The sequence below is a fragment of the Mirounga angustirostris genome, unplaced genomic scaffold (genome assembly GCF_029215605.1).
Source record: "Mirounga angustirostris isolate CCGP_5_RB_7025 unplaced genomic scaffold, mMirAng1.0.hap1 SCAF_15, whole genome shotgun sequence".
Classification (NCBI taxonomy): Eukaryota; Metazoa; Chordata; class Mammalia; order Carnivora; family Phocidae; genus Mirounga; species Mirounga angustirostris.
Window position 1 is genome coordinate 93,352,826 of NW_026991723.1, and position 22,035 is coordinate 93,374,860.

Sequence of the window (22,035 nt, forward strand, 5' to 3'; positions counted from 1 at the left end):
ATTGACAGCCAGGTCTTCAAGGAGCCCAGGATGGTAACAGGACGGGTGGGATTGTTTCCGCGGCTTTCTCGAGAGGCTCTGTGGGCCCGAGGAAGATCAGCAAGGTGGGGTCTTGGGAGGTGGGAAGGAGGGCCAGGCCTTAGGTTGATATCCAGAGAAGATCAGTGTGAGGTGGGTGGGCGAAGGGTGGGGTACAGTGCAGGACAAAGGCGGGGCTGTGCTGGACCAGTTCTGGGTTTTCTCCCGGCCTAGGAGGTGGAGCTCATCACCAGGTTCCTGCCCATGCTCATGTCCTTCGTGGTGGACGACCATACCTTCAACGTGGATCAGAAGCTCCCAGCTGAGGAGAAAGCCCCAGTCACGTACCCAAACACGCTTCCAGAGAGTTTCACCAAGTACGGGCTCAAGGGGCGTGGGTGGGGGCTCCTCGCCCCCTGTGGCCCCCCTCGGAAGGCTGTGTGGAGCGTGCGGCTCAGGGGCGACCGTCCTTGCTGGTGCAGGTTCCTGCAGGAGCAGCGCATGGCCTGCGAGGTGGGGCTCTACTACGTGCTGCATATCACCAAGCAGAGGAACAAAAACGCGCTCCTCCGCCTGCTGCCCGGGCTCGGTGAGTGTGCAGGCCCGTGCCCTGCCCGCATCCGCAGGGCTAGCTGGGTTCACTTCTCGTCTTGGTCTTCTGGAAGTCGTTCTGGTACAAGAGCGAGTGGGGCCCGGCCTGGTAGACCCAGACACCCTTTGCCGTGGTCACCGTTTGTGGAAGGACCCTTTCCACTGTGGTGCAAGGGCTGTCTTACTTTTACCCTACCTGGCGAGGGAGTGGAGCTCCTCAGTCCTGCGACTGTGCAGAGAGCCCGCCCTCGACAGTCTCCGGCTACACTGGGTGGGGGCCACCTGGGGTGGGGGCCAGGTTGCTTCCTGGTAGGAAGAAGAGGGTGGGGCCTGTGTGGACCCCTTCAGGAGTAAGCTGCAGGCAGAGCCGGGGAGAAGGGTTAGTGTTCGGGAGCGCCTGGCCTTCCCTCTGCCGGCCCCGGGCTCGTCTGGGGTGTTGAGGCTGCTTCATAGAGACGTCGCATGTCCTTTGCTAAGCATGTTTCTGGGTCATTGACAGGTCTGAGGATGATGCATGTGTTACGTTTCCTGTGTTCTGTTTGCGAAGGAAGCTGTTTGTGGGTCTTAATTTATATCCAGCTTCCATCTAAGTGAACAACATGAACTTACTTTCTTACTGCTCCAGAGGCCAAAAGGATGAAGTGAGTGTCCTGGGACTACAGTCCAGGTGTGGGCAGGGCTGGCTCCTTCTGGAGGCTCCAGGGAGAATCTGTCTCCTTGTCTCCAGCTCCTAGGATCCGCCCACACCCTGGCTCCTGGCTGCATCTTGTAGTTCACCGTCCCAGGTGCTCTCACCCCATGTCTCTCTGACTCCGGCCCCCGGCCTCCCACCTCCCTCTTACAGGTATTGGGTGTTGGGCCCATCCTGGGGCTTCTTACCGTGTGAGGTAGCGCGCTCACCAGCTCCTAGATCAGAACGTGGACACATCTCGGGGCCATCCTCCTGGCCACAGAGGCTGGAGCAATTCAGTATGTTTCTGGAAACTTCCAAGAGTGTAGTTGCAAATAATTTGCATTTGTCTCATCATTTCTATTCATTTCAGTACTTTTGTTTGTTTCTCTTGTCTAACAGTGTCGGCTAGACACAGGGGTGTTCTGCCTGCATCAGGAGCACCCGCGTCTCCCAGCCACGTGCTACTGGCCCGTGGGCGGGGATGCAGGCCTTTCCTTGTGTTTAGGAGGAGTATAGTTGTTCCTTCTTTTTTTAAAAAAAAAATTTTTTTTTTAAATTTATTCACTTGAGACACAGAGATATAGAGAGAGAGCATGAGCAGGGAGAGGCAGTGGGAGAGGGAGAAGCAGGCTTCCCGCGGAGCAGGGAGCCCGATGCGGGACTCGATCCCAGGACCCCGGGATCATGACCTGAGCCGAAGGCAGACGCTTAATGACTGAGCCACCCAGGAGCCCCAAGTATAGTTGTTCCTTTATGTCATTAGTGGGTGCTAGTAAGAATGGATGCCAATTAAAAATATTCCTTTGTGGTTGCTTTTTTTTTTTTAAAGACTTTATTTACTTGTCAGAGAGAGCACAAGCAGGGGAAGCGGCAGGCAGAGGGAGAAGCAGGCTGCCCGTCGAGCAGGGAGCCCAATGTGGGACTCAGTCCCAGGACCCCAGGACCACAATCCGAGCCGAAGGCAGACACTCAACCGACTGAGCCACCCAAGCGTCCCTATATTTTAGCTTTTTATTGTGAGGATTTCTGATGAAATCACAAGTAAAGAGCCCAGCATAGTGAAGCCTGGTGCCTATCAGCTGCCTACATGGGGGCCTGCGGTGACGGTCTGGACATAATTGCAACCGAGAGGGACCTAGCAGGTGTCTCTACAGAAACCACGATGCAGCCATGGCCACACATGGGGCCAGGTGCTGCTGGTGGCCATGATGCCCCAATTGCCAGGTGACATTCTTCTACGAGTAGTTTGCTCAAATCAGGATTCAAACAAGTGTCTCACTTCCGACTCTCGTGTTTCCTTGTTGCCTCTCGGGTTTCGCATGGTCTGTAGGGTCTGTGGGGTTTGTTGGGACTTTGTGGGCAGTGTCCCCTGTTGCAGTGACTGTGGGCCTGCCTGCGTGTCCTGTCCGCTCAGATGCATGGCAGGAGCGCGCCCCGGCTGCATCTGATGCGCCCGGGTCAGCTTGCGCTCTGGGTGCCGCTGGTGTTGGCCGGGTCCACTGTCACAGAGTGCCCTGGGGCGTTTCTCGAGCAGCTGGTATAGCGCTTCTGTCCGCGTGCATGTCCCCCTGTGGCCTGCTGCCCTCCAGCTGGGGCTCTGACCCCGTTGGCTGTGCACGTAGGCGTTCCTGTCTCTGCTTATCAGTGAGGTTCCTTGGTAGTCACCTTTGCTATTTCTTTGAGGTTTTGGAGTCCCTGGCTTCAAAGCATGAAGTCATTTTCTTCTGTTGTGTTCCTTCCAGAGCCGTGCGGATAGCAGTCTGGTCGAACTCACGGGCTGGTGCCGTGGCACTTGCCTGGGTTTTTCTTTGCTTTCTGGTCTGTTCAGTTTTTCTCTCTCCTGGAGTCCACTTAATCCAGAGTCCCTTGGCCATGGGTCACAGCCAGTGATGACGGGCTCTCATGCCCTGCCCAGCCCAGTCCTCGAACTGTAGCCTTGCTTCACTGCCTAGGTCTTGGCCCCTGGCCGCCTCCCTGCCCTGTCCACCTCGCCTGTGCAGGCCCCTGATTCTGGCTTGCAGGAAGACCGGGCCCCCTGTCCTCAGGCGACCTTGCTGCTTTGCGGCCTCCCCACCATCCACCGGTCCAGGGACGGGGATGGCAGGGTGAGCAGCGCTGACCCCTGCTGTGTTTGCAGTGGAGACCTTTGGCGACCTGGCATTTGGTGACATCTTCCTGCACCTGCTCATGGGGAACCTGGCGCTGCTGGCTGACGAGTTCGCCCTGGAGGACTTCTGCAGGAGCCTCTTTGACGGCTTTCTCCTCACAGCCTCGCCCAGGTGCCTGCCTCCCACTGTGTCTGCACTGCCGGGGCTGTGGGCCTGGGGGCAGGGGGTGTGGCACAGCTGGGTGGGGGGTCGGGGGTGGGGGCGTGTGGCCCAGCTGGGCAGCGGGGCGGGGCGTGTGGCCCAGCTTGGGGGTGGGGTGGGGGCGGGGGGTGTGGCCCAGCTGGGCGGGGGCGGGGCGTGTGGCCCAGCTTGGGGGTGGGGGGTGTGGCCCAGCTGGGGGGGGCGGGGGCGGGGCGTGTGGCCCAGCTGGGCAGCGGGGCGGGGCGTGTGACAGCTTGGAGGGGCGGGGCGTGTGGCCCAGCTGGGGGGGGGGCGGGGGCAGGGCGTGTGGCCCAGCTGGGCCAGGCGGCTCTGGGTCACTGCAGTGCTGCCGTGGCCTCTTCCAGGAAGGAGAGTGTGCAGCGACATGTGTTGCGGCTCCTCATCCACCTGCACCACCGGGTGGCCCCGTCCAAGCTGGAAGCCCTGCGCAAGGCGCTGGAGCCCACCGGCCAGGTGGGTGCCCCGGTGCTCGGCCTGTGCTGGCCTGACCCTCTCCTTGTGTGCATGTGCCCTGCGTGGACGTGTCCCGAGTGACCATGGGGTCTGCTTCGAGTGGCCCTGGGGCCCACCCCAAAGCCACACACTTTCCCCCACAGAGTGGAGAGGCAGTGAAGGAACTTTACTCTCAGCTCGGAGAGAAACTGGAGCAGCTGGAGCACCGAAAGCCCAGCCCGGCCCAGGCCACAGAGACTCCGGCCCTGGAGCTGCCCCTCCCCACTGTGTCCGCTCCGGCTGGGCTCTGAGGCTTCACCGGGGCTGCTCAGGACTGGGCAGGGCCCCTGGTGGGTCTGGAACCTTGGCTGGCCAGGAGGAGCTCCCCTGGACTTGGAGTGTCAGGGACCCCACCTCTCCTGAAGGCAGACTGGCTGCTCATGGGGCTGGGCTGGATGGAGCTGAGCACCACCCCCCCCGGATGTCCTGCACGTGGGGCACCCTTCCGCTGTGCCTCAGCCCCACCCTGACCTGGATCCTGGGACCTGTGTTCTTGCTCCTCGTAGGCCCCTGTCTGCTTCTTTGGAGGACAGCTCTGGCTCTGATGTGCCCAGCTGCCCCCTTGAACTCACTCCCAGGCTGTGGAAAGCTTCTGGCTCATTCCTGCCTCCTGTTGTGGGTTTCCACTTCTGTAGGAGAGGCAGACTGGCAGCAGTTGGGATTAAGAAAAAGCCACCTTGTTCCGTGGGGAGAGGGCAGGGGGACCCAGGCCTGAGGGAAGCGGTGGGCCCAGCACGGTTGGCACCAGTTGGCAGAATTATGTGGCTTGCTGGGTCCGATCATCTGCAGGTTGAACCTGGCTTCTTCTGAGGAGCTCCTGAGTGTTTCACAGTGGATGGTCTGGCCAACCCAGGCCCCACAGGCAGCGAATTGTTTCTCCCCTGGCCAGCAGCACCCCGTGTAGCAGGCGTGGCTGAGGAGTGGCTGCCTCAGTTTACCCTTGGAGCGGTGTGCTCAGCTGCACCGTCTTGGTCAAGTGCGAGCTGTTGCACAGTGAGACTTTCGCTTATGTAAATAAAAGGTGTTGGGTAAATCCAGTGGATGAGCTATTCCTGGGCATGCCTGAGGGTTGGATGTCGTGCAGGTGGGCAGGTACCTTTTTTTTTTTTTTAAGATTTTATTTATTTATTTGACCGAAAGACACAGCGAGAGAGGGAACACGAGCAGGGGGAGTGGGAGAGGGAGAAGCAGGCTTCCCGCCGAGCAGGGAGCCCGAAGCGGGGCTCGATCCCAGGACCCTGGGATCATGACCTGCCACCCAGGCGCCCCAGGCAGGTACCTTCTTAAGGGCATTTCTGCCTTTGTGGGCCATGGTCTGGATGCTTGGCCCTGTTCCTGGGAGGAGGGACATTCTTAGGGAGGAGACCTCTGTGGGTGCAGGTGCTGGGGGGTGGTCCCCCTCCAATTTCCCTAAGAAGCAGCCAGGCAGGACCTCACCCCCCCCGCCCCCCCCGCCTCGGGCTGGGTCGTAGGACACCCGGGAAGCCTGAGAGTACTGCCTGCCCATGTGGTGGGTAAGGTGCCCAAGGCCCCAAGTACCTGCCCCTGTGCAGAGGGGGGCAGCGGGTCCTGGGGAGCCAGGGCCCACAGCTGGAGAGGAGGATGCCGAGGAGCAGTGCAGTGCTTTCTCAGTGCGGTGACCCTGCCTGAGGGCACTGAACTAGTGGACAAACAGGAACTCCCCAGCCCATGACCAATATTTCCCAGATGCAGGTCGTGCCTGCCGGTCACAGTGAGGTTCAGGAAAGCTACAGAGGCACTGGGCAGGGGGGGCCTGTGTGGGCAAAGGGAGGCTGGAGAGGGACAGGGAGGCTAAGAGGATGAGGTTGAGGGACCCCAGGCAGGACAGCCAAGGGACTCTGGACTGCCGGTGCCAGAGGGACACAGGGCCAGACTAGCTTTGGGCACACTGGGTTGATGAACTCTTAGGGAGGACTGCAGACAAGCCTGGGCCAAGACGTGGTGCTTCCATTGGTCAGAATGGGAAGAGGAGAGGGTCATTCAGTAAGGCCCATCTGTGCAGAGATGGGAATAGGGCTGGCGGCAGGGACACAGGAACCCCCACCTGCCACATCTTGGCCTAAGTTCTTTCTAAATTTGCTCCCTGACCAGGATGCTGAGCTGTGCATGGGGGTCTTCCCCCAGCTCTAGAATTTCTGTCCCAGTGTGCTAAACTGTCCTTGGGGTGGGTGGGTGGGAGATGGGGGAAGAGGGAAGGGGAGATGGAGGGAATGGAGCCTCAGACTGTGGAAGAGGAAGAGGGGGAGGTGAAGGAAAGGAGCTCTACTCTAGGAGCCCCCAGGTTGGGGCCAGGGGAGGGGAAGAAGGGAGGGATTGGGGAGACCCCGCTAGGCACATGGTCCCCTCTGCTCTTGCCCTACTCCCCTCCCTGTGGGGGGTCAGGTGCAGCAGATGTCCCTGGGGAGGTAGGGGTTCTGTGGAGGACGGACTGAGATGCAAGGGGCTGTGGGATCCCAGGGGAGGGGATGCCCCCCCAGCCTTACCGGGTGGCAAGGATGAGCCAAGAGGGTTGTAGGGCCGAGGAGGATAGGTGACCGGAGGGCCGGAGGATCTGGGCCAGCCAGACAGACCTCCCCCTCTGGCGCCTCCGTCCAGCCTAAGTCCCGCCCACTTGCCACACCCCTGACTCACTTCCTTTGCCTAGAAGCGGAAACCTCCCCAGAGCTTCCTCCCCTCCTAACGAACGCACCCCAGGGACCCGCAGGTGTTGCTTTCCTCGAGGCCTGAGCTGGCCCAGCGAGGGCCCTGACCCCACTGGGACCCTCCCCAGGAAGCTGGTGTTTTCTGTGTCCTGAGTTGCAGGCCCAGCATCTGGCCTGGGCAGGGGACTGCCCTTCCTTGGTGGGCTGGGGGGCCAGCAGGAGCTTAGCCTGACACAGCTGCAGGTATGGGGCGGGTTGGGGACCAGGGGCATCTGTCCTGCCTTTCTTCAGCTCTGTCTCCTCGGTGGCTCTTTTCCTCCTCCTCTGGCCCTTGTCTTTTTGTCCATCTTTCCACCCCACCGCTCTGGTCTCTGGGGGCTCCCTGCTGGCCACTCCATCAGTGTGTTCACTGGAGGGATGTGGGGGGTTCCCAGTTTGGGGGTGGGGGCGAGGCCAGATTCCCCCCCAAGTGTTCTTAAGTGTGTGGGGGAGGTCTCTGGAATCTAGGGGTGCTTGGGCCTCTGCTTCTCTTGGTTCCCACTTGGGATTCAGAGGGCCCCTGGCGCCTGGCAGTCGGAGCTGTGGGCGGGGGAGGGGGCGGGCAGCAGGGTCGGGCCTTGACCCTTCTTCACCCTTAATCGGCGCCTAGTTGGCAGCGACTTCTCCTCCAGGAAGCCGGGTGGCTTCCCGATAAGCTGCGCCCGCCCCCCTCCGCCACTTCCTCAAGGCCCGCAGCTGTTTATGGGAGGACCCGAGAGATTTGCATTGGGGCCCCGCGGGGAGCCGCTTCCTGGTCAGCGGGGCGAGACTCAGGCTCGGCGAGGCCGGCACCAGGACCCCCCGGCCCCCGCCGCGCTCCCTGGGGACCTCTCAGAGGGGCGAGAGCATTCGGGGGAAGGGTCCCAGTTGGCCGGGCGAAGCCTGGAGACCCTCCCCATCTTCCTGTTGCAGGGAGGGCGACCTGCATGCCGAGCGCTGCCTCTGCGCCATGGACGGCGGCCAGCCCAGTCTGGAGCCCGCCGCCGCGGGGCCCGGCACCCCCGGCCCGAGCGTGATCGCGCCCCTGCGCGCCGTGCTCCGCCTGCGGCGCCGCGTGTGCCTCCTGCGCACGCGGCGCCTCCTGCCGCCGGGCACGGGGCCGGCCTCCGGCGCTGGAACGCCCAGACCCGGCTGCAGCTCCAGGGCGCCGCACGCTGACCTGGGCCGGCCGCAGTTCTTCACCTTCGACGGCCCGGCGGAGCTGCAGCCCAGGACGCCGCGCAAGAGGCGCCGGCGCAGCCGTGTGGTGCTCTACCCCGAGACCTCGCGCAAGTGCCGGCCGCACGCCGAGCGCCGGAGCCGCGCGCAGCGCTGCCTGTTGCTGCTTGTGGCCATTGTGGGCTTCCAGGTGCTCAACGCCATCGAGAACCTGGACGATAACGCGCAGCGCTACGACCTCGACGGGCTGGAGAAGGCGCTGCAGCGCGCCGTGTTCGGCCAGCCGGCTGCTGTGGGGCGCATCGTGGCGCTGCTGCGGGACTACCTGGCCACGCACGTGCACAGCCGCGCGCTGCTTCTGGCGCTGCACGGGCCCAGCGGCGTGGGCAAGAGCCACGTGGGCCGCCTGCTGGCGCGCCACTTCCGCGCTGCGCTCGAGGGCGGCGCGCCCGTGGTGCAGTACCACGCACGCCACCACTGCCCCGAGCCACGCGCTGCGCAGGCCTGCCGGGAGGAGCTGGCGGCGCTCGTGGCCGACGTGGTGGCGCGGGCCGAGGCGGAGGAGAAGACCCCGCTGGTGGTGCTGGACGAGGCGGAGCTCCTGCCGCCGGCGCTGCTGGACGAGCTGCATAGCCTCCTGCAGCCGCAGCGTGCCCACCGCTTCCACAACGCCATTTATGTGCTCCTCAGCAGTGCGGGCGGCTCGGAGATTACGCGCTTCGTGCTGCAGAACGCATCCCGCGCGCTGCCCCAGCCGCGCTCCGACGGCGCCCGCGATGCCCACGGTGACCGGGCCGGGGCGGCCGCGGCGCAGGCCGAGGAGGAGCTGCGCGCCCGCCTGCGGGCGCTCCTGGTCCGCGAGCACCCGCTGTGGCAGGCGGCGGCCATCGTGCCCTTCCTGCTGCTGGACAAGCAGGACGTGGTCAGCTGCTTCCGGGACGAGATGGCCGGGGAGGGCTTCTTCCCAGAGCCAGCCCGCGCCGAGCTCCTGGCGGCGCAGCTCAGCTACTACCGCGTCGCTGGCCGTGAGTTCGCCGTCACTGGCTGCAAGCAGGTGGTGGCCAGGGTGAATCTCTTGTAGCACAGGAGCAGCTGGACGTGATGGACGCTAGTGGGCACCGCAGGACTTCTGGGGTTGTTGGTGGCGGTAGGAGGGAGGGGACCCTGGGGATTTGCCTGAGGCCTCTAATAAATCCGTCTCTAGCCCCATTGCCCTCCCCCACTCGTGGTTCACCCTGGGGCCGAGGGAGGCTGGTGGGGGTGGGTCAGTTCTGTGCCCCCCACTTCCAATAACAATTGCCCCGTTCCAGCCCCCGATCTGCCACCTCCCAATCCTTAGATCAGCCCACATTCCTGAGCACCTGCTGTGTGCACCTCATTGCAGGCATCCCAGGAGGCAGGCGGTCCAGCCTCCACGGTGCAGAGGAGGGATGGCCTCAGAGAAAGTGCGTGGCTCCCAGGGTCACATAGTTGGTCCCCTGCACTGGATATGACCTCAGCTCTGTGGGGCGCCTGCAGCAGCCATCAGTCGCACTCACATACACTCCTGTCCAGTCCAGCCCTTGCTCACCTGCCCACCCCCTGGGCCCCGAAGTCCTGGATGCTCCTCCGGCCAGGAGAATCCCATGGACTCCCTGGATTTCTCCTGGACTCCTGCCCCCAGTAGCTCCCTGGAAGGCAGGATGGGTGGGAGTCTCCACACAACGAGTTGATCCAGTGGAATACCCTGAACGCTCTGGAAGGTGGGGAGCGCTCTCTCAGGGTGACAGGGGCGCTGACTTCTCGGACTCCCCTGCCCTGGTCACCAACTTGCTTCAGGACACCGAACGGGGGTAGGCCTCAAGGTAGAGATCCCTTAGACTCAACTGCAGAGGTTCTCAGGTTTTCGGTCCCCCAAGACTTTTCGGGCGCTGTGGGCGCCTTTTGCACGTGGCTCCCGGAGGGCAGTGGTTGCGTCCAAGCGGACCCCACTTCTCGCAGCCCCGCTTCCCGCGAGCCCTGGGGTGGCCTCAGAGCTGCCGCTCGGTGGCCGCGCGTGGTCGCGGGGACACGTGCACAGACGCCGACGACGCTGACCGCAGCTATTGCCAACGGGGACTCGGGGAGCAGAGGTGAAGCTCTAGTTGAGCCGGCGCGGGGCTGTGCGCGCCCCCCCGCCGCGGCAGAGCTCAGCACGCCCCCGGAGCCCCGCAGACCCGGCAGACTGAGGCTCCCGCGTGGGGGGAGCACCCCGCGCCATCCCTTCTCGTCCTGGCGGTCGGCGGTGGCGGCCCTGGGCCGAGGTCTGCCGGAAGGAGAGGGAAGCCGAGGGAAGCCGCACGGGGCGGGGCGGGGCGGTGGGGGGGGGGAAGCACGGGGACCCGGGGCCCAGGTGGGAAGGGCGGAAGAACTCCCCGGGGCCGGGGGGTGGGCGCAGGGGGAGGGGACCCTTAGAAGCCTTGCTCCCCCAGGGGGGTTGGGAGGCATGGCCAGCTCTGTCCACCGACCGCACTTGCTGGGCAGCTGGGGACAGGAGCCCCAGTCTCTGAGGCCGAGTAGGTGCCAGAGGGGGCCGTGTCCAGTTCGGAGGCCCCGGCACGGCCCCTGCATCCGGGTGTGGGCGACAGCCGCTGCGTACTGACGACTTACATTTCTCTTGGGACTTTGTCGTGTGCCTTTTCATGTGTTTTTATATCTTGCTTTATTTTTATTTTTTGGTAGTGGTCCCCCTCAGGGTCCCATCTGTCTCCCTAATAGGTTGGCAGTTATACCCCGAACCCAGGACTTACACCCTTACTTGGGCAGCAACCCGACTTGTGGTCAGCTGAGGGCCAGTCCACCCTCTCCCCGCTCAGGGCCGTCTCACCGCGAACTTAAACTCCGTCCTTTTATCCGACTCCGCATTATCAGACATTATAGTTAATTCTTATTGATTTTTAAATTTTATTTTATTGATGTATTTATAAACTAGTTCCCTCTTTTCCCGAGGCTCTGTAATTCCCATTCTGCTAGAAACTGGGTTCCGAGGTTCTCTCTGTGCAGGTGGGACAGTTTCCCGGCTGAGGGTCAGTTTGTTTTCCCTGGGTCAAGACATCCTTCTTGAAGAGTTACTTGGCTCTTCTGGGGCTTTTTTCATTAGAACTTGGTTTTGTCAAAATCTTTTCTTCTTCTTCTTTGTCTTTTTTTTTTTTTTTTTTTTTTAAGCAGGCTCCATACCCAACGTGGAGCCCAATGCAGGGCTTGAACTCATGACCCTGAGATCAAGACCTGAACCAAGATCAAGAGCTTAACTGTCTGAGCCACCCAGGCACCCCTGGTTTTGTCAAAGTCTTTGGAAAATCTTTTAGGATCTGAATTGGAACTGCACTGATCCACAGGACAGTGTGGGGAGTGTGACTCCGTCACCCTGTGATGCGATTGACGAGACCTGATTCACAAGTTTGAATACACCTGTATAATGTTCTGCTGACAGGTCTTGCTCACTTTTGTGAGATTTATTCCTAAAAACCAAATAATGTTTGGTTGGTATTGTAAAGGGTTAATGTTGTCTAATATAACATACATCTAGAAAAGTGGATAAAGCAAAATATATATTCAAACTTTTATCACAAAGCAAGCACCCATCCAGGTCAGGAAACGGCGTGGCCAGGCTCCTAGGAACTCTCCACGCCCCTCCTCCTCCCGGCTCCTCCTCCCCACCCCAGGCGATGACCAGCCAACTTTCCACCGAATTACAGCCTTGTGGCCTTCATACTTCAACCACCTAACTTCACAACTCTAACCAGTCTGGCTTAGTTTGTTTTTCATGTTGTAGCTTTCCTGTTTGTTTAATTCAAAACAAAACAAAACAAAACAACAGAACACCTTGATTGAAGTATCATTTATATACCACAAAATCGACTTAAAAGAGTGGATGATTTAATGATTTTTAGTAAATTTGCAGACTTCTGCAAATATTGCCACAATTCAGGCTTAGGATCTTTCCATGACCCCAGAAAGATCCATCCTGCTTATTTTCAGTGAATACCTGTTTTCCCCCCTCCCTCAGACCACCGCTCATTCTGTCTCCCGAGGTTTGCCTTTTCTAAAAGGCTTTTCGAATACGTGGACTCTTTTTAGCTTTATGTGTCTGACTTCCTTCCCTTAGCATACGGCTTTTGGGGTTCGCCCAAGCCATAGGGCATGGCTTCTAGGAGTTTCTAGGAGCCTGGCCATGCCCTGTTTGCTGACGTGGATGGGTGCTTTCCTTTCTGCTGCTGACGAGTGTTCCATTCCGTGCACCAGACTCATTCCGTGGCAGATGCATCCTGTGCACATTTGGGTTGTTCGAATTTGTTGGCTGTTATGAATAAATTGTGCAAGGAACACTTGCCCCAAACTGTGTGGACATACGTTTTCCTTTACCTGGAATAAATACCGAAGAGTAGAATTGCTGAGTCACACGAAGAACATTTTGTGTGATTTTTTAAAGAAACTGCCAAACTGCTGCAATGTGGCTGTACCATTTTACACTCCATCGGCAGGCAGTGTGTGGGGATGAGGCTTCGCCGCATGCTCGCCAGCACTTGTTACTCTGACAGTCTCTTATGTGACATCCGTCCCAGGGGTGGTTTCGGTTTGCGTCTTCCCAGTAACTAATGGTCTTGAGCATGCTCCACGTGCTGCGTAGACAGTCACTTTATTTGGGTGGTCTCGCTGATTGTCGACTTGCGAGAGGTCTTTATATATCCCGGCCGTAGGTGTTGGATCGGATGCATGTGGAAAATGTTTTCTTCCAGTCTATAGGTTTTTCTTAATTTTCATAATTAAAAAATGCGTTTTGGGCGCCTGGGTGGCTCAGTCGTTAAGCGTCTGCCTTTGGCCAGGTCATGATCTCAGGGTCCTGGGATCGAGCACTCATCGGGCTCCCTGCTCTGCGGGGAAGCCTGCTTCTCCCCTCCTTCTCCCCCTGCTTGTGTTCCCTCTCTCGCTATGTCTCTCTCTGTCAAATAAATAAATAAAATCTTTAAAAAAAAATGCGTTTTGAAGTGCAAAAGGGTTTAATTTTTATGAATCAAATGTATCCGTTTTTTTTCTTTCATGGATTCCGACTGGGGTGTTTCTTTTTTTTTTTTTTTTTAAGATTTTATTTATTTATGTATTAGAGAGCGAGAGAGAGAGAAACAGCATGAAAGGGGAGAAGGTCAGAGGGAGAGGCAGGCTCACCGCTGAGCTGGGAGTCCGATGCGGGACTCGATCCCAGACTCCAGGATCATGACCTGAGCCGAAAGCAGTCGCTTAACCAACTGAGCCACCCAGGCGCCCCGGACTGGAGTGTTTCTAAGAACTCCTGGCTTACACCCAGATCATAAAGACTTTCCCCTGTGCTTTATTCTAAATGGTTTTAAGGTTTTAGCTCTCACATTTAGGTCTATGAACCATTTTGAACTAATTTTTATGCATGGTGTGAGATGAAGGTTGAAATCAATCTTACTGCATGTGGATGTCCCCTCACTATTTGTTGACAAGTCTGTCCTTTCTCTGTTAAATTGCCCTGATGCCTAAGGCAGTTAAAGTCCCACAGAGCAAGAGCATCTGTGGGAGAGCTCCATGAGGGCAAGCCACGGGGAAGGGCCGGCTGGGCTCCGGTCTGCCCGAGCTGCCGGGGGTGGTGTTCCAGCTCTGCTCCTAAGTCTTTTCAACAGATTGAATCAGGCCCACCCAGGTCATGCAGGATCATTTCCTTTACATAAAGTTGATTGATTCGGACCTGAATCTCCTCTACAAGATGCCTTCGCAGCAACACCCAGATTAGGTTTTGATTGAGTAACTAGCCAAGTCGTCACCTACAACTGCATCATAACACCTTCATCAGAAATTAACCGGGCACGAAGCTGAGGGCTTATCTCCGGACTCTCGGTTATGTTCTATTGATCTGTGTGTCCGTGCTTATGCTGGAGTCACGTCCTTTTGATTTCTGTAGCTTTGCAGTTAGTTTTGAAATTGGAAAGTGTGAGTCATTCAACTTTGTTCTTAGTTTTCAGTATTGTTCTGGCTGTTCTGGGTCCTATGCCTTTCTATATAAATTTTAAGATCAGATTGCCAATTTCTGAGAAGAAAACAACAACAACCCAATCCAAAACCCAATTTCTACATTTTGATAGAAATCACATTGACTCTAGAGATCAGTTTGGGGAGAACTGCCAGATCAATAATATTGAACTTTCCAGTCCCCGGACTTGGAGCTGCTCAGGCTCCCAAGTCTTCAGTTCTCTTCGAGATGAGGTGTAGCTCAGTGTGCAAGCCATGCACTTCTCCTCTTCAGCGTATTCCTGAGCACGTTACTCTTTTTGATGCCATTGCAAATGGAATGGTGCTACGGTCACGTTCAAGCTCTTCATTAATGGCATATAAAAACAAAATAGAATTTTGTATATTGGTCTTGGATCCCGTGACCCTGTGGAACTTGTTTATCAGTCCTTTTGTTTTGTTTTTTGTTTTTTTGGTATGAGTTTCTTTCTTTCTTTTTTTTTTTTTTTAAGATTTTATGTAGTCATTTGACAGAGAGAGACACAGCGAGAGAGGGAACACAAGCAGGGGGAGTGGGCGAGGGAGAAGCAGGCTTCCCGCCGAGCAGGGAGCCCGATGCGGGGCTCGATCCCAGGACCCCGGGATCATGACCTGAGCCAGGGGCAGACACTTGACGACTGAGCCACCCAGGCGCCCCAATTGGTATGGGTTTCTTAGGGTGCTCAACATATGGGATCATGTTTCTGCAAATAAAGGCAGTTTTGCTTCTTCCTTCCCAGTCTCTATGCCTTTTATTTCTGTTTCTTGTCTCATGTACTGCCTGGAACTTCCTAGTACAATGTTTTAGTCCAGAAATGTGGTATTCCTCCTCTTAGGGGCCAAGCATCGAGTCTTTTACCATTCAGTAGGATGTTAGCTGCCAGGCTTTTTGTAGTGTTCTTTGTCAGCGTGAGAAAGTTTCCTTGTATTCTTTGAATGTTCAGAGTTTTATGAATGGGTGTTGGATTTTGTCAAATATGTTCACCTATTGAGGGGAACATGTGGTTTATGTTCTTTAACTTCTTTTTCTTTTCTTTCTTTCTTTCTTTTTTTTTTTTAGAAAGAGAGAGAGCATGTGTGTACATGCGGGGCTCGATCTCACAACCTGAGCCAAAATCAAGAGCTGTACCCTTAACCAACTGAGCCACCCAGGTGCCCCTATTTTATTGATTTTCAGATGTTAAACCAACCTTGAATTCCAGGGATAAATCCCATTTGGTCATGGGGTATAATCCTTTTTATGTGTTGCTCGATTCAGTTTGCTAATATTTTGTCGAGGACTTTTGCATCTGTATTTATGAGGAATATTGGTCTGAAGTTTTGTTTTCTTGTGATGTCTTTGTCTGGCTTTGGTATCAGGATAATTGTGCTGGTTTCCTGTTAATGCCATAACAAGTTGCCACAAACCTAGTGACTTAAAACAACACAAATTTATTATTATCTTACAGTTCTTCAGGTCAGAAATCCAAATTGGATCAAAGGAGGCTAGAATCATGGCATCAGTAGGGCTGCATTTCTTTCTGGAGGCTTTGGGAAAAGTTGGTTTGCTTGTTTTTTCCTGCTCCTAGAGGCTGCGATCCTTGGCTCGTAGTCCCCTTCCTCCGCTCCCTAAGGCAGCAACATTGTATCTCTCTGACCTCTCTGCCATCACATCTCTTTCTCAACACAGCCAAGAATATTTCTTTGCTTTTAAGGACTCATTTGACTAGATGGGTCCCATCTGGATAATCCAGGATACTCTCTCCATCTCCAGGTCTGTATTCTTAATTAAATCTGCAAACTCTGCAAGTCAGTTTTCATAATTTACGTCTTTCTAGGAATTTCTGAGAGTTTATCCAGTTCGGGTAAGTTGTCCAATTTTATTGGCGTGAGGTTTTTTATAGTAACCCTTATAGTCCTTGTGGAAAAAATTCTTTCAGTTTGTGTTTATAGTAACCCATATAGTCCTTGTGGAAAAGATTGTTTCAGTTTTGTTTATGTTTCACCTATTATATCCTTCTATATGTGCTCTCAGATTCTAGCCTTTCATTTTAGGACTCTGTAGGTTGATGTACATCCAAATTCTGTCTTTTCCATTTCTGCAAAAACTGTTGGAGGTTTGATTCATGTAACTTGACTACACTGAAGCTGTAGTTTACCTTGGGACGTATTGACATCTTGACAATATTAAGTCTCCCAATTCATGAACATGGGATTTCTTTCCATGTATTTAGGTCTTAATTTCTTTCAGCAGTGTTTTGTACTTTTCAGCACATAAATTCAATGAGTTTTGGTGGATATGGAATTCTTGGCTGACAGTTCTTTCCCCCTGACTCTTGCATTGGTGGTATGGTGGTGAGCATAGCTGCCTTCCCCCTGACTCTTTAAAAATGTCATCCCACTGTCCACATTTCCACTGTGTCTGACAAGAAGCTGGCTGTCACCTCATGACGCATCCCAGCACAGAAGCCCTTCTCTTGCTGCCTTCAGGTTTTCTCTTTGTCTTTGACTCTCACCATCTTCTCTCCAGTAGGTCTAGGTGTGGATCTCACTGAGCTTCTTTGATGTATGGATGAATATTTTGCATCCAGTTTGGGAATTTGGGGTCATTATTTCATTAGATTTTTTTTTTTTCTGCTTCTCTTTCTTTTGCCTCTCCTTCTGGATCTCTCATCATATGCACTTTTATATTCCTAATAATGTCTCATGGGTCTCTAAGGCTCTGTTTATTTTTCTTTGTTTCTTTTTAGTTTCTTCAGAATGGATAATTTCTATTGATCTGTCTTCGAAGTCAGTGATTATTTATTATGGCTTTTCTTTTTTTTCTTTTTTCTTTTTTTTAAGATTTTATTTATTTATTTGACAGAGAAAGACACAGCAAGAGAGGGAACACAAACGGGGAGTGGGAGAGGGAGAAGCAGACTCCCTGCCGAGCAGGGAGCCCGATGCGGGACTCGATCCCGGGACTCCAGGATCATGACCTGAGCCGAAGGCAGTCGCTTAACCAACTGAGCCACCCAGGGGCCCCGACTTTTTTTTTTTTTAAGATTTATTTATTTGTTTATTTGAGAGAGAGAGTATGAGCCTGTTGTTGATTATATGTGTGGCAAATATCTTCTTCTACTCGGTGGCTTGCTTTTCTTCTCTCCTAATAGCATCCTGATGAAAGACATCCTCAGTTTTAATGTGTTCGTGCGTATTACTCTTTCCCTTTATGTTTCTTGCTTTTTTTGTGTGTTGTCTTTAAGAAAATTTCCTTACTGCCAAGGGCACGTGAGCAGATGTGGCAGGAGTCACTCCTAGGAAGTGAGCCTGGAGGAGAGGGTTCGGTTTACACACACACACACACCTGCAGGAGTTCTGACTGGGATGGCAGTGAATCTATAGATGAACTTGGGCAGAATGGACACCTTCACCATATTGAGTCTTGCAGACCGTGAACACGATACAGTTCTTGTTTAATTTTGATGGTTACAAATTTTTCCTAGCAGCGTTCTGTAGTTTTCAGCAGGAAGATCTCACACATCCTTCATTAAGTTTATCCTTAAGTATTTTACGTTTTGTGATGTTATGGTAAATGTGTTGTTATTTACTTATTTGTAAGATTATTTTTAAAGTTTTGTTTTCTACATGCTAGAGGATAGAACACAGAAATACACTTGATTTTTGTTTCCCGGCCGCCTCGCATGACTGGGCGCTCACACATCTGTCCCTGCAAAGTGACAGGGGACACAGCCTACTCTTCTCATCTCTGGCAGAGGAGGGGCCTGGGTCTCAGGTGCATCGCCTTCAGCGCAGTGAGATTGGCCCGTTCTCCCGGGGAAGGCTGGCTCTGTGGACACTCTGCAGTTGGACTTTCAGTTCTTTAGGGCTCAGTGTCCAGGAGGAGGGGATGAACTGTGACACAACACTGGCCATGCTGGACATGTGCGGGCGGGCCTGTGCCTACACTCTCCAGAGTTTTCTGAGGTGTCCTTGTGACGCCAGCACCTTTATTGAGGATGGTAATTCTGTCAAATGAAACATTACCATTGAGAATAGACTGTGTTTTGTGTGGTACCAGCCAGATTTTTCTAGTGAAAACAAAATAGAAAGAAAAAAAACCGTGACACCCCCCAGAAGTTACTGAAACATGCGGATTTCAAAAGCATTATGCCAAGTGTGTCAGAAGCAACACCAAGAAAATACATCCCAAACAAATCCTTTTAGATATAGTTCGAGAGCAGGCACAGCTAATCCGTGGTGACAGAAGTCAGATCGGCAGTGATCTGGGCTAGAGCTGGGGAGGAATTGACTTGGGGTGGGGGGGCACGGCAGAACTTTCTGGGGGTGATGGAAATATTCTGTGTTTTGATTATGGCCTCAGTTATGACGGCAGACACATCGACCAGTACTCAGCACTCTCTAAACGGCTGCATTTTATTGTGTGTAAATTATACCACAGTAAAGTTGCTTTTTAGGAATAATGATAAACCTAACTATTTTCTTTCAGTTTCAAATAAAATGAAAAGAAGCCACCCACAAAAGGACATCACAGGAAGCCTTGAGAAGGAGTACTTTATTAACAACATGACCTTGAGAAGTCAAAGTGCTGGGTTACTTATTACTTTCCTCCCCGATAAGGGAGAGGGAGATTGAGCCGAAGAGAACCAGGAATGGGGGCCTGCCGGGCAAAGGGCTGGTTGCACCTGCATACTGTCTGCTCTCTCTGGGGTGCTGGGAGCAGAGGCTTCCTGAGGCCCTTCCTCAGCCTCCAAAAGTAGTCTGATTTCCCGATGGCTACAAAAGCATTGCATTGTTTGCCTGCTCTGTAGCACGGAGCTTACTGTGGGAATTGGGGCCAGAAGGCACAACTGACCTAAACTCACTAGACCCATCGGTACACGCGCCCTGGGTGCCAGTGTCCCCCCTCTCCCGTTTCCCTTGGGGCCTGTGCAGTCGGCTGGGTCAGGCTGGGAGCGGGCCATCCCAGGGCAGCACGAGGCTGGTTCTGTCCCGCGCTCAGGAGCGCCCCTGTTTTCTTCCTGTTCGGCCCACCGTTGGACGGTTTTAATCCCTAGAAAGTTCTTCAGTACAAACATCCAAGCCTATAGTGTTGGGTGTATTTGCAGCCAGGAAGGACAAGACAGAGCATAAAGCACAGACAGTTCTGCCTGATGATGTAGGAAATGTTGGGGTTTGGAGCAAACGGTCAAGAAAGGATTCCCAAGATGTCTTTGGTGCAGAAAGGTGGTTTTATTAAAGCACAGGGACAGGGCCCGTGGGCAGAAAAAGCGACATTGGAGTTGTGAGGAGTAGCCCATTATGCACTCTCAAGTTGGGAAGGGGGTGGGGACAGGTATTTTGGAAGCAAGATTTCCAGGACGCAGAGGGGGCTATCTGTTTTAGGAGAAGGTCATTTATTACTGTCTAGTAAACCCTCAACCATGAGACCCTTCAGATGTGCATCGGTGGGCCACATGCTTGGGGGATGATTGCCAACACGTGTTTTGGGGAATAGAGATAAAGGAAGTTTCCAAAGGAATGTCTATATGTTTAAAGGAGATTCACAGGATCCTGGGGGTTGGGCTAAGATTGCCTTTTGCCCTTAGCAAAGTGTCCACATCGAGGCAGCTGAGCTCCCAGAGGAACGTCACTCTGCCTGTCTCAAGGACTTATCAATGAGCTGTAAGTAGTAAGGAAGTTTAATTTTTCTTTTGCCTTTGTTTCCCACATTACCTGAAAACATGGCCCGGATGATGTCGATGTTACCAAGGCAGGCACAGACTGCTACACAGACTGCTACCCACCTCCAAATTAGCCTTTCTTCCTCTATGACCCCATTTAACCAGGGTGCAGCACTGAGTAGACTACATTTCCCAGCCTCCCTTGCAGTGAGGTTGGTCATGTGACTGAGCTCTAGCCAATGGGATGCGAGCAGATGTGGCAGGAGTCACTCCTAGGAAGTGAGCCTGGAGGAGAGGAGCCAAGCTCTAGTTCTTCCCGGCTATTGGCTGGAATGTAGACTTGATGGGCTGCCATCCGAGCCTTGTGGTCAAAAGCCCGCACAGCCTACAGCATCGGAGGAACCTGGCCCCTAACACCGCGTGCCAGCCCTGGACCACCTACTGGGACTTCTCCGTTGAGAAATACATTCTATCTTTTTAACACCACTGCTCTGAATTTTGTCCTATCTTGTTGGAAAGGTTATGGGACGTTTTGGGCTTGGTTCCCCTGGGGGCTCCTGTCCACAGGGTACTCATGAGGAGGCCCACAGACCTGCAGAGGTGGGTTTTATCCATTGGGGGAGCCCGTGCCAAGTGTAAACCTGGTCTCCAGCCTCCAGCTCGGAGCAGCCAAGAGTTTGACCAGACCTTCCTCCCTTGCACTTGCCCATTGTCACCACTTCCATTGGAATGGGGTCGGGAGACCGCAGGAAGAGTCTGCAACTCCGGGACCAGCCTCTACCCACCCCCACCCCCCGCCCCCAGCCCCCTCTGCTGAGGCGCCAGGCTCTGGGCGCTGATCTGGTAGCGCCCCCACCTGCCCACCCCCCATGACTGGTCCTGATGGTTCTGAGAGATGTGGTCTGGGTCCCGAAGTGTGACAAGTGGTAGGTAGCCACGTCCACAGGACTGCGACAGATCCTGTGTCCTGCAGATCATCCATTCTTTGTGGCCCCAAGGCCCTGGGATGCCCTCTCTTCCCTACTGCGCCAAATGGGAGACCAGCACACCACTGCCAATCGCTCGATGAGGACCGTGATGGGCGCACTTCCCCAGGCCGCCTCCTCTGGGGAGGGCGGAAGCCAAGAACCACTGTGGGGTCAACGCCCCTGCCCCTGCCTCAGACCTGGGGTGGCCCCAGGGTGTCAGCAGCAGGCCGGGAGGGCGCGCGTGCGCGCGGCGAAGTGCAGGCAGGGGTCGTGCCTGCCGGAGGCCCAGGGACCCCCGGGCTTGTGGGCGCAGCGCGCGCCGCGGCCGCAGGGCGGCAGCACAGCCCGCGCAGCGCGGTCCTGGGCCGGCGCCCCCACGGGGGCTGAGCCCGCCGCGGGGCAGCTAGGGCGAGACGCGCCTGGCGAGAGCCCCCACCCGCTGCGGATGCTGCCTGCCGTCTCCACTCGTGGGTTCTCGCCTAAGCCGGGGGGCGAGGCCAGGAAGGAGCTGGGGCGGACCGGGCGCTAAGAGCCAGGCTCGCGGCGGGGCGGTGGGGGGGAGGTCCCTACCCCACCCCTCGTAGTCCCTCGGACGCCGGGGCGTGGGGGGGGGGGCGGTGGTCAGGGTCTCCGACTCCCGCTCGGCCCCCTCCCCAGTCCCACTGAGGCCCGGGATCCTCAGGCACCCGGGGGTGACTGGGGGACTCCCCCCGTACCCCTCTCTGTGTCCAACCGTCCAGGCCTGGGGCGGGCGGGAGTGCCTGACCATCCGTCTCGGTTCAGACCCCCTCCAGTGGAGGGCGCACTGCAGCCCCCAAGCGCAGCAGGGTCTGCGGGGTGCGGGGCGGGGGCGGGGAACCTCTGAACGAGCTGCCCGTCCCAGGCCGTGACCCCAGAACAGAGATGACAGCTGGTCTCTACTCCGGACACCCCGCGCCTGGAGAGTGGGTGCGCAGGACGGTCCTACCCCGGCCTTTGTGAGTGCCCGCCCCCCACCCCGGGCCAGGGCCTCCACTGCCCAGCCCATCCCCCTCCCAATGCGGAGCCCCCAGCCTCCGCACGCTGGTTTCCCCGGTCCAAGCCCATTTCCCCCCAGTCCGCCCCCTAGCCGCGCCCTCCAGCGGGACTCCCCCACCGGCGCCTCTCTCCTGCGCCTCTGCTGCCCCCCCACCTCCCGGGGGCCCCCCAGCCTCCCCCTGCCCGCCGGTCCCCCACCTCCCTCCGCCCTCATTAGCATAGCAGCTGCTCGCCGAGCGGGGACCCGCGCGGAGGAAAGGGCAGAGGCCTCGAGAATGAATGGGGGCCACGGCTTTGGAGGGGGCAAGAGAAGAAAGACAGACAGACGAGCGAAGGGACGGCCCGACGTACAGCCAAGCAGAAGAATGCGCCCGACAGAGGGGAGGGGAGTGTTGGAGGGGGAGCCCGGAGCCC

At 55.9% G+C, this 22,035-nt stretch overlaps 1 protein-coding gene across 2 annotated transcripts; it reads left to right on the plus strand.

The window, feature by feature from the left end:
- The first annotated feature begins 561 nt into the window (after positions 1–561).
- On the plus strand, positions 562–10,299 carry TOR4A (torsin family 4 member A). 2 transcript variants are annotated; one of them, XM_064579116.1, is made up of 4 exons: positions 562–607; positions 3,420–3,561; positions 3,957–4,065; positions 7,719–10,299. In XM_064579116.1, the coding sequence occupies exons 3-4, from the start codon at positions 3,977–3,979 to the stop codon at positions 9,043–9,045; spliced, it is 1,416 nt and encodes a 471-aa protein (XP_064435186.1). In that variant the 5' UTR covers positions 562–607; positions 3,420–3,561; positions 3,957–3,976; the 3' UTR covers positions 9,046–10,299. The 2 variants fall into 2 exon arrangements, with proteins under 2 accessions (XP_064435186.1, XP_045739553.1); XM_045883597.3 differs by lacking the exons at positions 562–607; positions 3,420–3,561; positions 3,957–4,065 and adding an exon at positions 6,386–7,010.
- Positions 10,300–22,035: the final 11,736 nt, after the last annotated feature.

What these genes read in the sequence shown, in the direction of transcription:
- TOR4A (XM_064579116.1), top strand. Translation starts at nt 3,977, where the DNA reads ATGTGTTGCGGCTCCTCATCCACCTGCACCACCGGGTGGCCCCGTCCA. An exon ending in CGCTGGAGCCCACCGGCCAG is followed by an intron (nt 4,066 to 7,718) that starts GTGGGTGCCCCG and finishes TTCCTGTTGCAG; the next exon opens with GGAGGGCGACCTGCATGCCG.